The sequence below is a fragment of the Lepisosteus platostomus genome, chromosome 26 (assembly GCF_059453375.1).
Source record: "Lepisosteus platostomus isolate fLepPlt1 chromosome 26, fLepPlt1.hap1, whole genome shotgun sequence".
Taxonomy (NCBI): Eukaryota; Metazoa; Chordata; class Actinopteri; order Semionotiformes; family Lepisosteidae; genus Lepisosteus; species Lepisosteus platostomus.
Window position 1 is genome coordinate 8973511 of NC_142636.1, and position 17599 is coordinate 8991109.

Sequence of the window (17599 nt, forward strand, 5' to 3'; positions counted from 1 at the left end):
CCCTCTCATTGGCTACCGTGCCTGTCTTTCACAAAGCTGGCGATCCCGACGATGATGTCACCGTTGTCATTCGCCATTTTGGACTGAATAGAAAATTTGTGCAGAAGCGAATTGGGTTGAGGAGAGAGAGAAGGGGGAATTCTTTCAAGTCCCTTTTATTTATTTTTTTTTCCTGCAGACGAAGAAAAGGTGTGTTATATTTTTTATACAGAGTAAGAAAAAAATGTCGTCAGAAAACCAAGAATCAGAGACACAGTTGGAATCTGGCGAAGAAAAACAGGTAGGATATTTTTCATGGTACAGGATATATCCAAACATCCCTTGTCTTTTTGCATTCGCAAGGGTTAGAGGCGTTTATGCATCACAAACGTCTATAATATTTTTAATGGCCTTCTTTAACTGTCGTCAGTGCAAGTATTTAACAGTTTGAAGCACTTTTTCTTCTGGAAATTTCGTGATCGACAGCTTCCACACGCCTTTTTTTCACTTGGGCTAAACTCGGAAATCCCACCTTCTTTCTCGGGCTTTCCCCGTCCCAATTGGCTACTGCTGCTGTCGGTTAAGCGTGTTGTGCGACCCCATTGGCTGATTGTGTTGTTGGGGTGCGAGGCACCCTTTCCGGTTGTGTTGGTAAAAAAAACAGTGGGTTTAGGGAGATCAGAATATATTAAATATTTATATTAATTGTCGACGGTCTTTCGAAATCCTTTATGTCTAATTCAGTAAAGTTCAGAGGAGAATGAAAGCCGTATAAATTAAAAATATACAATATTGTCTTCGCTACAATTGCGTCATTTTGTCTTGACAGAACAAACTATAACGCGTATGAGGAGGAATTCACTAAGATGTGCAAACATCATTTTATTGTGCCAAAGCCGAGGTCCAAGTTTTTGGATGACTGCTGTTGATGCATGTGACACTTATTAATCTCTTAGCCTTTTCTGAGAAAGTGTTGTTAGCAACCTCACCTGACCTCTAAATGAGAGCTTGTATAAGCTTATACAGTGTGTGTATATATGTGTGTGTGTAGTTGTATAACATCGCTGTTTTATAGGCAAAAGGATTATACGCCCTAAAGTGATTAAGGCGTTGTAAAATGTGTAGGAGAGATCCTAAGGCCATCGTTTTATCTTCCTAAGTAAAGGACATTGCACTGAAACGTCACTTCTCAATCCGTGCATCGGAATAAGAACCGAAAACGCTCTTAAACATTTATGACACAGATTGCGAACACACAATTAGATCTGCAGTCGCCGACGTCGGGGAATTTGTGTATACAAATGTGACTTACGCTGTGAAATACACGACACTCACGACAGGCCGCCTTTTTTGTGTTCCTGCTGCTTCAGCGTCACCCGATTAGCTGCGAAGGAGTTGACCACATCTCGGCGAAACGTTCAACAAAACCGGCGAGCCGACGGATCAGTCTGTGTCGTTTTGCTGACAGGCTTCTCAAAACGCTACCCCATCGCTGTTGCGTCCGCCGAAAGGGTTATCCGGTTATCACCACCATGAACCTCAGCAAAGCTCACACCGTCCTCACTTAGGGTGGCTGAATTCACGTTTGCTGTCAGCAGAAATATTAGATAAGATCAGATCACTTTATTGGGCCCTAAACAATTTCTCGCATTAGGAATTTGTCTTTTCGCAGACCCCAGCTTGCTCTCCATGAGAGAGAGAGACGGGGAGAGAAGATTGGGGTCAGAAATAGGAAAGTTGGTGTGCTGGGGTGGGGGGTGCGTGGTTTCTAAGGGATTCGATTTGGCTAGGGTGCATCGATGTCTTGAAATCACAGGTGTGGTGGTGCAAAGTAACAGTGGTGAGAAATAATATCGGTAGAAAGTAAAACCCTGTTTCGGAGCATTAGTCAGTGTGTCTGGGGTGCTGATGACACTGTGGTGAAGGGCGGGCAGTCCTGGTCCAGGAGGGCCAGTCCACGTTTGTGTTGCAGTTTTCATGAGGTCAGTCAGCTTGTTATTGGCTTCATTGGACCAAGTGAACAGCTTCTCCCAGCTCTGCAGGTGCTGGTGCTTCAAATAGACTTAGAAACCCTACAGACTCACTGGACTTCAGGACCAGGGTTGGACACCCCTGCACTGGTTCCTCCAGAGATTGTTTTTTTGGGGGTGGGGGGGGTAGGGGCAGAAACAAAGAGCAACTTTTCACCTCCGATTTCATGTTATTTAGTCCATCGTCACTGCTGTGGACAGATCAGCTCTGACTTCACCCACCTGGGACCTGCTGTGCTTCTAAAGCCAGAGTGTTCTGTCCTGCTCTTGGAGAGCTGCTGCAGGTTCCCATTCCAGCTCGGCTCTCGGTGAGCCATTGCAGCAGGTTACTGGCCTGACTGGACCGGATCACCAGCTTCTTCCAGCACAGCTGGTGATGCTGCTGCCTTACAGAGGCCTGGAAGAGCAGACACACGGACCGGACCTCCAGAACCGGAGCTGGACGCCCCTGTTCTGATGTGTTATTGCTCTGGAAGTGCAGAATGATTTCTTGAACAAGCGCAGGGTCTGAACTGGGGTGACTCCAGATTCCTGGTCATGTGCATCTCAGTGCAGGAAAAGGAAGGTGATAGGAGGAAAATGTTGAGGCCAGAGACTCGACTTTAGCCTCTCATTAGGGTTTTTTTTTAATTCTTTTTACACAGAGTTGCAGTAAAGCAACAGTGACAACAATCTGTGCTTCTGTTCTCAATGTTACACGTGGTCTTTTAAGGATCTCAGGCAGCCCTATTTCTTGGAAGAGCATAGCTGCAACTCGGGACACTCTGAGTGAGGAAGCGAGTTGGGAGGGAGATGTCAGAGAAGCACTCTCTAAAAGGCCTGGGTTTTTTTTTAGTTGCATACAAGCAGGTTCATGCAGACAGAGTACTCTCTTATTTTCGGTGCTCCAACCCTTGTTTGTAACTGGTTGAGTCTTCAACGCTGAACCAACACAATCTGTCTCAAGAGACTGTCTGTGGGGTTCACAATGTATCGGAGGCCGATTATATTCTCTGATAAAAAGGAAAACTTAATTACTATTATTGTTCCTATATTGGAATTACAGCTGATCATTAAAACTGATCATGCGGCGCCCTATTTGTGTTTGTGCAACTAGTGTTTTTTTATGTGCGCGCGCTGACGCACTCAACTGGGTCCAGTACAGCTGCTGCAGAGTGAAAATGTTGGTGGTGTTTTCACCAATTTTTTTAATCAATGATCAGTCATTACAGAGTTTTAGCTTTCTTGCCCTCATTACACATCAGCTGTGGATTATAGTGTGAACTTGTTTTAAAATGCGAAGAAGTCATTACCGGTTATCGGTATCTGTATTGGCCACAACAAGCTGTTAATTATCGGTTAGCGCTATCGGCCCAGAAATTCCATATCGGCGCATCCCTAGACTGTATTGAACCCGCATTGCTTTGACGCCAACACAAGACGCTCAGAAATTGAGCTTAACTGCAGGTCTCTCAGATCCACTCCCCCTGCATTCTCCAGCTGCAGCCCTGGAGATCAGCCCCCTACACTGAAAGCCATAGTTCTGTGCTCTTGGTGGGGGAGTGGTCCTGTATCGGGACATAGACCTGGGGTTCAGCTTAAAAACTGAAAGCCACACCCTACTGGGGGTGCATATGGAGAAATATGCAGATGTCTCCTTAGAACTTATGAAAGGGTACAAACGAGAGGAGGCTGATTTCAAGCCCATCCAGCCCGTTTTAGTAGTTAATAGGTAAGTGATCTCAACGTCTCATCCAGCTGTTTCTTGAAAGAAGCCAGGCTGAGTAGCTTTTCCACACTCCCACCACTCTTGGTGCAAAGGAGTGGCCCTCCAGCCATATCACGGGAGCCTGATGTAGGAGTGAGCTGACACTCGGGGATTGCAGGGAGACTCGAGGGGCTGAACTTGCAGCAGCCCTCCTGGCCTGGGGCAGAGGGGTGGGTCGAAATTCGAAACCCCCCCCGGCGCGTGCTTGAACCGTACGAGTTCGAGCGGACCCCGGAGCACGCCGTCTTGCAGACAGACCCCCTCTCACACGGTTGTGTCTCTTGGGCTGGACAGGATTCACAGGAGAAGGACTCCAACCCAGTGAAGGCAGAAGAGGCCAAGCTGAAAGCCAAGTACCCCAACCTGGGCCAGAAACCTGGGGGCTCCGACTTCCTCATGAAGAGACTACAGAAAGGGGTAAGTGAGGGGGGTATGAGTGCCATCTTCCTCCTGAAATCAATACAAGAAAGGGGTATATGAGGGGGGGGGGTGAGTGCAAGCTTTCTTATGAAGAGCCTGTAGAAGGTTGGTAGACAGGGTACCTGCACAGTCCAGGCCTGTATACCCCCAGCGTTGCACCTGGGCACCAGAACATTGTGTAACGCTGCCGTTTCCCGTGCGAACACGTTCTCCCGTTCAGCCTTCGGCGAGGCTGCTGAGGCGGCAGGAGAAGGACAGAAGCTGCTTGTGCATGTGGCCAGGAGCTAAGCGCAGAACAGAGCCTGGGAAGTGACGGTGTGTTTAAAGAGAGCCGAGAAGGAGCAGACAGGAAAGCGTGATGGACAGAGAAAGGAGCCCGTCACACTCCCGTATGCCTGCAGCAGGATCTGCCTCGCGTCTCACGAGCTGCCGGATCTTGGCTGATGTTCTGGTTTATTGTGAAGCCCCATGTTAAGATCTGTGAGTTTGATTTTAAAAAAAAAACAAAAACAAAACAAATGTTGCCCTTTTCTGGTTCCTTAGTAAAGGTTCTGTGGGTTGCAAACACCAGTAGTGGAATAAGATGCTACACAGCGGGCATTCGTACCCTCCTCCCCTGTACAGATTGGTCCTGCTTTGTTCCCAGAGGGCCGATATGTCCGGACAGTTTCATTCCAGCTCCGCTCTTAAAGACCTAATTTTGCTCATTATCAGCTTAATGGGACCAGTTTATCGCCCGTTTCCAGACGTTTGGGTGCTGCTGCTTTCAAATAATCTATTTTCACTTACATCGCGCATTTCATTGCTGTTAATCTCAGTGTGCTTCACATACAAAATAAAAAAAAAAGCTAAAAGAGTAAAGGACCTTAAAACATTTCTAAGAAGGAAAGCTACAGGTAATCATGGTGTTGGGAGTTGACAGGCCTGCTGGGCTGAAGGTCTCAGTTGAAGCTGTTGGTCCGAGATGATCGGGGAAGCTGTTCCACAAGCGAGGAGCAAAGACAGAGAAGGCCCGGTCACCCAGAGCTCGTCGTTTGGTTCTGGAGACCCGCAGAGAGTCAATAGACCCTTATAGAAACCCTAAAGACGCACCAGCTCTCCAGGACTGGACCTGGGCCGCAGGGACCCCTGATTCTGGCCAAGACTCCGGCCCCCTTTCAATGTCATCATTCTTTTTTCTTTTTTTTTCCCCCCGCTGCCTCCTGCCTTTCCAGCAAAAGTACTTCGACTCGGGCGACTACAACATGGCCAAAGCCAAGATGAAGAACAAGCAGCTGCCGGCGGCCGGGCCGGACAAGAACCTGGTGACGGGCGACCACATTCCCACGCCGCAGGACCTGCCCCAGAGGAAGTCTTCGCTGGTGACCAGCAAGCTGGCGGGCTAACAGGAGCCCCTGCCCTCCCTCCCTCCCTCCCTCCCTCCCCCCGTCCTCCCCCCCCTGCACACTCCTCCTCCCCCCCCCCCCCCTTCGCCCCCTCGCCTTCGCCATCTCCCTCTGTCCACTGCCAGGTTTCCCTGGGGCGTTGTGGTGGGTGTGTGGGGGGCATGCTCTGGAGGTGCATGCGCTGCACTGGGTTTTTAGGGGTGGTGCAGAAGATGAGAGGAGGGAAGGTGGGGCGAGAACGAGTGCAGCTCCCCCCAAAACTCTCACTCGACGCCTCCATGTTGTAAGCAGGCCCCAGGTCTTGGGGTGCCGGGTGCCTTGGTGAGGGCAGGCCAGACCGACACACTAATGCATGCTTGGCTGACCAACCATCCCCCCCCACCTCCCCCCTTCCCTACGGCATCAAGCAACACTATATTTCCCGAATTTGCCGAAAGGATCCCTGTGGAGGGTGTTCCAGTCTCCTGACAGGGTGGGGGGGGTGTGGGGATCAAGAGCTGCTTTCGAGACTTGACAGGAGGACAGGGGAGGAGGGGGGGGGGAGGCTGATTCCTCTCGTCCAGTGTAGTATTTTTTTCCCCGCCCCGAGCGAAGTGTTTTTGTAAAAGCCTCAGCAGGGATGTGGGAACGAGGAGGGCGGATGTTGGGGGAAACGCTGGAGGGCTGAGAGCCCTGCAAAGTGGCGGCAGGAATGCAAGCGCTCTCTTTTTTTTTTTTTATGGAATCGACAAGGGAGCTGTTGATCGGATCCTTCGCAGGATTCTAACGTTGGCCGGATGTCGGAGTGAAATTTCTTTGGGATGTGATCCTTGATACCCCCCACTCCCCACCCCGCACTCCTGTGGTGTCCAATATTTTTCCTTTCGCGGTGATGTAGCTAGGCCCAAAAGAATTTGATTTTATCTCCCAGGCTTGTAAAAATGAATGCCTTGAAGAGGAGAATAAACTCTTAACCCCCAGCTTTGGGGACTTTCTGAAGGAGGGGAGTCTTGTCTTCCCTGTCTGCTCGTGGAGCCCGGGAGCTGATCTGTTTTGGATCTGGAGAAGGGAAGTTACAGATTTGGGGGGGTGTTCTGTGCCTGTTAGTGAACGAAGGCTTGTGTATGGCTGATGAAGAGGAGGGTGAGGGGCCTCTGATGGCTCTGTAACTCAGGAGTACGTATCCCAGGGGGCTCTGGAAGTGTTTTTTTTTTAAAAGGGGGGCGTTTGGACAGTTCTGGAGGTCACTGGGGTCACTAGGGTCACTGGGAAGAGCATTGTTCCTAATGCTGCCTTTTCTGGAGAGGAGTAAACAGCCCTAAACAGCGACAAGGCAACGCCCCCTCCCCTTCGACCTTCGACCTCCCCATACCTTCCCATCCTCACCCTATGCCCCCCCCCCCACCGCACGCACCCCTGACAGCAGCACCGCGATCTGGCGGCCTGGTGTGGGCCCAGGGCAAGGCGAACCCCCAGCACTCCTCCTCCGGCTCCTGCCAGGCTGCGTCCCGGGGGCCGGGCTGGGGCAAAGAGGAAATGGATCAGAACGGGAGCTGAAGGAATCGGAAGCTCGGCCGGCTGGAAGTGACCCTTTGATCCCGGGGTGATCCGAAGAGCCCGGACGGAGTGTGCTGGTGGCCTTTCCAGAAAAGGTGCTGGGCTGCTGTTATCCCTCTCCCCTGCCTCCCCTGGCTGCTTCTGGTTAAGTGGGACTGCGTGCTGTCTGGATTGTGGCTCCACACTCTACACATCTTCTGTCCTGGGTCAGGGACTCCTTGCTAACTGAACTCCTGCTCCCCTAGCATCCCCCCTGAATCCCTTATCCCCATGTTTCCTGGCTGTCCGTTGGGATCAGAAGGTTCTGATGGATGAGAGCGTTCGGGGAGTCTTTTTCCTGTCTCATCTGTGCTACAAAAGACTGCTTGACTCTCTGGGGACTTGTGTCTTGTCCAACACCCTGGAAGTTGACTTTGCTAAAAAAAAAAAACATAAAGAGGGTTTCTGATGATGTATTGTGCTGGTTTTTAAGAACCTAAATATAAAAGGAAAGTTCATAGCGCTGTTATATTTTGAATTTTCATTTTTTAATATGATTTACATGGCTTGAAAAGACGCCAGTGTTTTGACTTAGATCTAATCCTAAGCTTGGGTTGACATATCAGTTTGCTTTGTCATTTTCAAGCCCTTCGGGGATAACGCCTTTGAGTCTAATGCGTTTACCCAGCTTGGGTTCTCGAGACGTGCTGACCCGACCCAGGTGAGATAGAACTCATGGTGGTGTTCTTTGTAAATCGTCTGGTCCCGTCTCGGCTTTAAATCTAGAACCTCAGCAGTGATGTGGTTCAGCCCGTCTCATTCCAAGAAATCCACCTTGCTTTCCGTTTCCCTGAAGGGGAAGTCCTTGGAAACGAGGAGATCCCGAGTGAAACTCTGCAAAGCGAGGGCTTTAATTTATGAGTAAAGACTCGTTGAGATGAGCTCCAGTTGGAAGGGGGGGGAAATTATCCGATGGCCAAACCGAATAGCGTTTTGTGGAGCCTGTTATTAAGACCGAGGAAGAGCATGACCTGATGATGGCTCAGGTCTGGATCGCGGGAGGGAGTGTGTGCGTGATCATCATTGGATCTTCCGTTCCCGTTAGGTAGACTTTCCCAAGAGGAAAAGCCGAGCTCGGGCACGGAGTTTGGATTTAGCGGGTGGGCGGGCATATTGGGAGAAAAATCGGGAGCTCTCTGCCAACTTGCCGCAGCCCACCCCAGCCTCTGCTTCCTGTTTTTTCGTCGTTGTCCGATTATTTATCTTTTTGTCGCTGGAGAGGCTGCTGGGATCCTGCGCCCCCTTCTGACCTCAGGGCAGCATCCCGGACGCAGAGGTCAGACCCTCCTGAGCGTCGCGCCAAACTGACAAATAGATCAACACCGCCGTTATCCCCCGGGAATGGGCCCACATGGGCTTTAAAAATCCACCCCCCGCCCCCTGACACACACACTACACTCGCACATATCACAGTTTCTGGGGGCAGGGAGGGGTGAGTGTGACACGATCGGCACTGTGTTTCGCACCCCGCAGGAGCGAGCTGTGGATCTCTGATTGGTGTGATGCCATCGGTCCGGAGGTAGAAGGAGTTGGTGCTCCGAGGCAATAGGGGTGAATGAGCGTTGTGGTCCCCGACAACCCCGTCTTGCTGTCGCGTGAGGTGGCAAGGGCGGGTTACTCTGCACCAGTGAAAAGGAGGAGGAGGGGAGGAATACTGGGAGTATTTTTTTAGAATAAAGCCGCTCCAGGCTGCCTGCGCATCTGCCCTGCAGCGCGAGTTATTGAGCAAGTATGGCCTCTGATCAGTTCTGAACCTGAAGCTGAAATAAAACGCGTGGCAAAGGAGTTCTCTTAGACTGCTTTGCCGTATGGACCGCCTGCTCGAGGGAGAGGTTTTTGGGGATGCGCATGACCCGAACCAGGCTGTACATCCGCATTTCTATCTTCCAGCTCGCTGTAGAAGCCTGTGCGCCATGTTTGACAGGCCCTGCATTACCGGAACACTCCACTAGAGGGCAGAGCAGTAGAGCCTGTGCTTCAGAGGGGCCACCTGTTAAAACCATGGTTCCTTGTCCCAGGGTTGGGAACCACTCCGAGACTGACTGAGGAAAAAGAAGTCCTGTTCCGTGTGGGGAGTGTGCACGTTTTTGCATTTGCTGTGTTGCCTCCCCACACACTGATTTTTTTGTTTTTTCTTCTCCTTTAGTACTATACCGTGATACGCTCGGTTCCTGGCTGCGGTCGTCCTGTAAATAGTTGCACACTCTTCTGTTTTTGTTTTTGTTTTTGTTTCTTTTTTCCTCGGCCGATGTCTCCAGGAAAACTCCTCTCGTGCTTTTCTTTCCCGGCGCGTTCGGCTGCCGGGGGAGGCTTCTTCCTCGCTTCCTGTCCTCCTTGGCGTTGATGGGTTCCCCGCTCTTTCCCGCAGAGCAGGAGTCTCGGCCGGTGGGCCTTTTGGCCTCCCTGGTGGGGGCGACGGCGCCCCCTGGTGCTTGATCCGTGCTGGGCTCCCTGCTCCCCTCTGGGCCGGTTTGCCCCTGCGTGTGTCGCGCTCGGCAGGCAGTCATCCGCCCCGGTGGGTGGGGGGGGCGCCCTCAGATCCTGGGTGCTGCCCGGGCTGTGGAGAGCGAAGCCAGTCTGGAGGCCTGTCAGTTATCGCGGTTTCATTCTCTCCTCTCCCCCGCTGAGCAACGTGTGCGGAGAAGCCAGTTTCCTTGGAGCTGTTTTGGGTGGAAAAGCCAGTTGTCGGGAATAGTAGAACTCGTCTGAGGGCCGGTGACGAGCGGTAAGAGAGCCGCCAAGCCTCGCCTACAGGCCGGTGACCTGGAGGTGGTTTCAAGCCGGCTGAGCTCTTCCCATAGTGCACCATTGTATACAGAGTGCTTTAACTCCCTGACGGTGTCCACGGCATGGAGGACAGGGGTGCACTGTGTGAATCTCGTAGGGAAATGTGTCAGATTTGACATGCACACCCCCGTCGGCTTTTAAGTTGCCCTTCATCTCCAATATCTTAATGCCGCCATTCAGAGTTCGCATGCAACGGGGGTGTGAGAGAACCCATAGGCGTTTACTTCAGATGTCCTCTTGATTTACCTTCTGGTCTCCTGCAGTGACGTGCACTGTATGTAATGCTGTTTTGCCGATTTAGCTTAAAAGCTCAGTTTGCCCTGTCTGTTCTGGCAACAAAGCTAAATAACAGCCTCTAGGAAGACTTTTCAGAGCAGATAACCAGGAAGTGCATGTGAGGAAGGCAGTCAGTAACGCACCTTGTCAGGTGCAACGATGATGCACGTCCCCTCACTTTAACCCCTGGTGTGTCGCTTTAAGGAGCCTTTTTTAATTTTGTGATTGTGATTTCGCATGGTGAAGCAACGATAACAAAAATAAAAAAAAACAGCCAATCTGAGTTCTCCTGGCATGCACTTTTATACAGTTTCAAACTGGCTCACACCTCATTCGCTTCTTTCTGCTGCTCTCTCCAGACGCCACCAGACGGCTCAACCTCTAATTGATAGCTGATTCTGTTCTCTGGCTGCACAGGGGGGGTTGAGTCCCTGTCCCGCATGGCTCAGGAGGGCTGCTGTTGGTTTACACATGACGAAGAAATTAAATGAAAGGGCTGCAACTCAGATCGAAGAACTAGGTACACATAACGACAGATTTAAGGCACTTTTTGTTCCTTTTGTACAGTTGTGACCGCAGCTGCTAGCCGGGGAAATTTGGAAGCGGATGGGCTGGTGTAGACCCAAGGTGCAGGGTGTGTGCGATGTGGGCCGAGACCACCGTCTTCTCCCGTTCGTGGGAAAAGCAGAGTCGTCCTCGGGCCTGACCGCTGGCTAGCAGAATGCAATTGCACAGTCACCTTGTTTCTCCCGTCGTGAAATTTCCAAGATTTACAGCAAAAACATACCACCACCCCCCCCTCCCCCAGCCTCAAACCTAACTCCAGCCTTGCGCCTGTCGGGGATGATAAGGATTGAGAGGTGCAGATGTCTGCTAACGTGGGCTTTATGTGTCAGGTTAGAACATGGATGTTGAGTCAGGAGGGGGGGGGGGGTTAATTTAAACAAAAGGCGCAAATGTATAATAGAAAACGCGGGAAGAGGAAAAAGCATTTTTTTCGTCTGTATTTGAAATAAAGTTTTACATTAATTGGAACGGTGTGTGGGGAGCTTCTGTTGTCATGATGCAGGTGCCGTTCGTCATAACAATAAATGCATTTCAGATTTGGATAGCTCGTCCAGGACATACCTGGCTTTTATTAAGGACACTATGGCAAATTTCCGTTCAGGGGCCTTTTAACATTCAGAACCTGGCCACTGCATAGTGAATGTTTTTTTTCTCCAGTACGTGACACATGTCGTCAGGCGAGGGGGTCCTGTGTTCTTGACGCAGCATTACAGGAAGGGTAGCAGGTGCCTGGAACAAGCTGCCCAGCTGTGTTGTTGAAGTGAGATTTCCCTGGATCCTTCAGTATATGGTTTGTCTTCAACTTCAAATACATCATCATCCAGTACAGGGTGGTGGGGGTGCTGGAGGCTGAACCAGCAAGCACTGGGCGCAAAGCAGGACACCCCCTGGACAGGACTCTAGTCCATCACAGGGCACACACACACCAGGTGGAGACTTGTAGTATCACAATATGTCCGCTAGATGTCAGGAGAGGTGCGCTTTCCTGTTACGACCCGCGTCAGCGCCGCGCGTTTGCGGCCGGGCTCTGGGGATTTCTGGAAATTTCACGAACAGTTCTTAGAACCCCCTCTGCTGATTAAAAAAACAAACTAATCACCCGAATTGTCGGTTTTATTTAGTAACCATGACTTCATTGGTAAACAATTACTGTTACTAAATGTTGTTTTTGCTTAACTACCGCTGGACTGTGTTCTTTGCCGCCTAGCTCGTGTTTACCAAACAAAAACAACAACAGAAAACAGGCTGCCGAGCTCAGAAGCAGATATCAGCCTGCGATGTCCTTCTTAAAGACACAAAATAAATGGAGTTATTTAACTATCTCCATCCCGGCCCCCGCCAGCAATGAAATCACCCAACTTCCAGAGACTAGAAGACAGACGTCAACAGCTTGTCAAAAAAATGTGAGTTAAAGTCAATTCGGCATCTGGCTCAGTGTACAGAGGAGCCCTGAGAGCTACAATCTGTTAGAACCATCATTTCAGATGGCCCCTAACTCCCTGAACTTTGAACCTGCTTTACCGTTCTAAACCGAGGTGTTTCTGGGCTTTCAAGGGTGGTGATTTTAGGGTGAGCGCCTCTAGCTTGAAGGACGACAAGCTCACATCACATTACATCCTCCTTCTGCACACGTTCGAATCATCCCTGCAGCTTGGATTTGTTGAGATCGTCTTGCTGTTGCTGTTTCTTCTGGACTGTGATGTGCCGTTTCTGGCCAGCGGCTGTATCGCCCTGCAGCTCCCAGCTGGCAGCCCCCTGAGGCCCAGCAGGTGTGAGTCTGGTCAGTACCTGGAGGGGAGACTCCTGGGAAAGCTGAGGCTGCTGCTGGAAGAGGTGTTAGTGGGACCAGTAGGGAGACCACACCCTGTGGTCTGTGTGGGTCCTAATACCCCAGTATAGTGATGGGGACACTGTACTGTAAAAAGCCCCTGTCCTTCAGATGAGATGTAAAACTGAGGTCCTGAATCTCTGTGGCCATTAGAAATCCCAGGGAGTTTCATGAAAAGAGTAGGGGTGTAATCCCGGCGTCATGGCCAAATTCCCCCCTGGCCTTTACCAATCATGGCCTCCTAACAACCCCCGTCTCTGAACTGGCTTCATCACTCTGCTCTCCTCCCCACTGAGAGCTGGTGTGTGGGGGGCGGACTGGAGCATCATCCAGGTGGGGCTGCACACTGGTGGTGGTGGAGGGGATCCCCATGACCTGTAAAGGACCCCCCCCTTCCTTTTGGGTTTTTGAAAATGTCCCAGGAAACCGCGCACCTCTCCTGTGAAGCAGGGGTTCCGGGACAGTGCTTCCAAAACCTGATTCCGTCCGCATCCGGATACACAGGCAGAGCAAAGTGACTCTGCAGACTCTTTTCTCCGGTCGTAGAGCTGGGAGAAGCTGGTAAATTGCTCCAGTTAAGTCAATGATGAGCAGACTGGGGTCGTTAAGAGGCTTGCTGGAATGGAAACTTACAGACACGCCTGTACTCTTTTCCACTTTAATCTTCTATAAGGTTACTGAAACCCATGTTTCCATGTTTGCAATATGCAGTACTCCGCTGTGATTGATGAAACTCTGTCAGCATTTTAGCACAAAAACAGCCTTGCATCCAGACAGAGTTCGATAATCTGTAAAGGACTTTAAATTCCTACAGGTTTCATAACTGTTTCTGATTGATTTCCATTGACTTATTGACTTTTAGTGTGTGTCCTTTTTTTATTTTCTGAGTGTATCATTTCCTATTAGCAATGCCATTGCAACAATTCCACTCCTTTAATTGAGCAAGGTCATGAGATTGTTAGTCACCTTAGATAACAACATGTATGAAACATATTAAGATAAGATTAGATCACTTTATTGGCCCTAAACAATTCCTTGCATTAGGAATGTGTCTTTTCACATACCCCAGCTTGCTCTCCATGAGACACACAGACAGGGAGAGAGAAGCTTGGGGTCAGAGCACAGGGTTAGCTATTTATACAGCACCACTGGAGTAGCTGGGGGTAAGGGCCTTGCTCAGGGGCCCAATGAAGTAATATTCCTCTGCTGGCCACAGGATTTGATCCTTAGCCACAGAGCCATATTATCACTACTAGCAGTAAGAAGAATACGGTGCTGTAAAGGTGTGTATCATTGCTGAAGCACCAAAAGGCCTCTGTAGTGCTTTACACTTTATGTAGATCCCAGTTTCCCTTCATGAATGCTGAGGCTGTTTCAGGCCACTCCACTGTGCCTGAGCGCCCTGCCCCAGGAACACTTTGTACTTTTCTGAGATTATGTCATTGGACTGATAATGAAAATGGTATGCAATCAAATTCCCACATTGTGTCCCCTGTTTGAGCAAACCCCTTATCTAAATTCCTGGCGCTCCTATCTCTCAGCAGGAGGGGGGGGTCATGTTCAAACTCCAGACAGGCATCAATCAAAACGATCCCAGTTCCTTCTGATGACGTACTGTATCTCCAGGAAGGCGGGGGTGATGAGGTCAGTAATCCAGAATGATGTGAAAAGATCAAAACTGCATTCCCAAGAAAGAGAAAGAAAAATTGATCTTTAGCGAATGTCCCAGTCTGTGATCTGGCCATGTGTCAGGGTTCAGCAACACGTCCTTCCGACAAGATAACATGAACGACTTCTGTTCAATTGTCCGTACTTTTACTGGGAGGGAACTAGAACTGATCATCGATGGCTGACAAAATATTTATTTCTTCATATATAGATACTGTATCTTCACAGTTTGGAACAGCCTCCCCATTCCTCTCACCACTCGCAGAATCAATCATAAAAATCACAAACTAGATTGCACAGGGCACAGGGAAACTGCAAGGACGTTCATTTAAAACAGAGACCAAGAGGCGCTTCCTTACACAGAGAGTGGTGGGAGTCTGGAACAGGCCGTGCAGTGTAAAATGATACCCTGGTCCCCGTTCAGGAAATGACTGGAAGAGATCCTCCGAGCAGGACAGGAGGCACTTCTTTACACAAAGGGGGGGCGGAAGTCTGGAACGAACTACCCTGCCATGTAGTGGACATTAATACCCTGGCATCTTTCAAGAAATGACTGGATGAGATCCTTGGATTAGTTAGCTATTGGCACCCAAACAAGCTACTGTATGTGAGGCTATTGGCTTCGTATTGTGACTTAGATTCTTATGTTCTTATCGATGGCAGATCCATTGAAAGTTAGGCAGTGGCTTGATGGCCTCAGAAGAGAGGGCCTGCAGGACTCATCCCATAGGTGAAGCTTGACAGTGGCACAGCTGTGATGTGTCAGCTTCAGGTGAGCTGGGATTTAGGAAAGTGGGCAGGCCGACATTTGTGGGACCCTCCTTAACCTCCAAAAAAGAGAGCTCTACCTCCAATAACATTTTAGTACACAAAACGGAAAGATATTTTTCTTCTGGGGGCCACGGCTCAGACATCAGGCTCAGGTCTTGTCACTGTCCATCCCTCCATGCACAGGCGCAGGACAGGCTGAGTGGGACCTGGTTTTGGCTTCATCAGCCTCTCTCTAGGCTTCTGGGATAGCATCCACTTCTGCTACTTGACAGATCCCTTCCCAACCATGAGCTTCTGTGATGTCAGCGCAGGATGCTCCACTCCTCCAATCAGCACTCACTCTCCTGTTAGGCGCAGTGGACGTTGGCGTGAGTCAAGGGGCTGTGCAGGTGAGCATGTCTACACGCCTCTCTTCAATGGGTTCAAGAAACATTACTGCCTTACTGGAGACCTGAGACTTGAAATAATGGGAGATTGTGCAATTGCATGGACATATAAGATGTATACAGTATACAAATATATCTGCCATTAATAAGCAGGAGTTATAGTTACAGGCTCGGGCTTACAGTTCCGCACTGCACAATAGTCTCCTTGTTAAAGGTGATATTTGATATCCCTTTAAAAGTTTAGTAAAATGAAGTTAGGCTCAGCCAAACCATGGGAAAACAGATACAGCATTCAATGACACAACCATAAAAGCCGCACCAAGACAACACTGTCGACATGGGGAAAACATGGGAAAACTGTGAACCCTTGGGTAGATTTATTGTGGTAAACTTTCAGGAACTTACAGAAATAGAGACCGTTTGCACCGTATTTCTTTCTTAAACACTCTGCAGAGTACTGGTGTCAGCCAAACTCCCTCACCCCCAGACTTACCATAGTGAAAAGATATAATGAGTATATTCCCCAGGATGGTCAGACTATGACTTATGACGTGATCATTTTGCCAATAACCAAGGGTTCATGTATAAACACTGTATGCCCTGTCGAGAGCATCAGATTCCTTGCTGCCATGCTTGATTACTGGAAATCTATATAAGGACAGATTGCTAAGAAAGAAAACACACTCTAGAAGATGACTGACTGCTAATTTTTCTGTTCCGGAGGATGAATAGCCTTCTCCGCTTCATTGAGACGTGACATTATCTCACAGCAACACACATCTCAGACTGCCGGGATACGGGTCCCTGGGGGTTATCAGGTCCATTTTAAAGCTCAAAAACAATTTGAAAAAGATATTTGTCGATAAAATAAAGTATCCGTCTGGGTGGCCCAGAATCAGAAATTGGCTGTATGGGAGAAAGGCATGAAAGCCACTCTCAAGGAAAATGAGGGATTGGGGCTGCCCTGCACCTGGGGGGGAGCACAGTGTAGAGCAGCCAATTGAACCTGATATTCACCTGCTGGGGATAACACGCAAGCTCCACACAGACGGATGCGTGAACCCAGAGCCAAGCCTTAGTTGCCAACAAGCTGCCCCTGCCAGCATCGGCTGTGCTGCTGAAAAAGACATTCTGGAGAGTTATCACAAGTAAAGGCAGTATGGAAAAAAGGCTTTCAGTTTTGAGGCTGCCCCAGTTGGGTGTTCTTTTGTTTCACATTCCAGAGGAACACATCCACGAAGCCAGCTGATCGTGTGACCTTCTGGGAGTCTGGGGGGGGGCAGGGAAAGACAGACAAAAGGAAAGGGAAGAGTTTTATCCCGGGATCTGAGTCACACAGTGGCCTCTCTCTGCTGCCCCGGGGGTCAGATGCCCCCTGCCCCGTGACGGTGAAACAGGCCAGTGTCCCGTCTTCGCCTTCCACCTTGACAAGGGAACGTGCTGTCCCCAGCACGACAGGATGACTCGCCCTTCAGACAGCATACTCAGCCCCCTGCTGGTGCTGTGGCCCTGCCTAGCGACTGACCCCACTGCAGGTGAAGGGTAAAGGGGAGGGGTGAAGGACACAACGTAAGAAAAAAAGCATGACTTTGCACATCGGGTGGAATGATGGGATACAATATGCTATGACAGAATCGTACTCTGCTGTCTCCGAACAGCATTTCTCAGAAACTTCTTCTGCCAGGTATGTTTTCCACAACACAGAGACTTACAAACGCTCTACAGGCAGTACGTATCCACATTACAGTCAAAATAAATAAAAACATGACATAAAAGACAACAACGCATACACTGTCATTCTGCACTAGTCCTGCAGGAATCCACACAGCTCACCACAACCTGTGAACGGGTTCAGATGAGACGTCAAACCGAGGTCCTGACTCTCTGCGGTCATTAAAAATCCCAGGGTGTTTCTCGAAAAGAATAGGGTTGTAACCCAGGCGTACTAGCCAAATTTCCCATTGGCCTTTATCAATCATGAACTACTAATAATCCCCATCTATGAACTGGCTCCATCACTCTGCTCCCCTCCCCACTGAGAGCTGGTGTGTGGGGAGAGTACTGGTGCATCATCCAGGTGGGGCTGCACACTGGTGGTGGTGGAGGGGATCCTCATGACCTGTAAAGCACTTTAAGTGGAGTGTCCTAAGAACAGCACCTGTTTACAGTATAGTGTCCCC

At 49.8% G+C, this 17599-nt stretch overlaps 1 protein-coding gene across 1 annotated transcript; it reads left to right on the forward strand.

Annotated features, from left to right (window-relative positions):
- Positions 1-54: 54 nt before the first annotated feature.
- Positions 55-11234, forward strand: ensab (endosulfine alpha b). Its single transcript, XM_088621146.1, has 3 exons — positions 55-280; positions 4051-4173; positions 5391-11234. The coding sequence occupies exons 1-3, from the start codon at positions 224-226 to the stop codon at positions 5559-5561; spliced, it is 351 nt and encodes a 116-aa protein (XP_088477272.1). The 5' UTR covers positions 55-223; the 3' UTR covers positions 5562-11234.
- The last annotated feature ends 6365 nt before the right edge of the window (positions 11235-17599 follow it).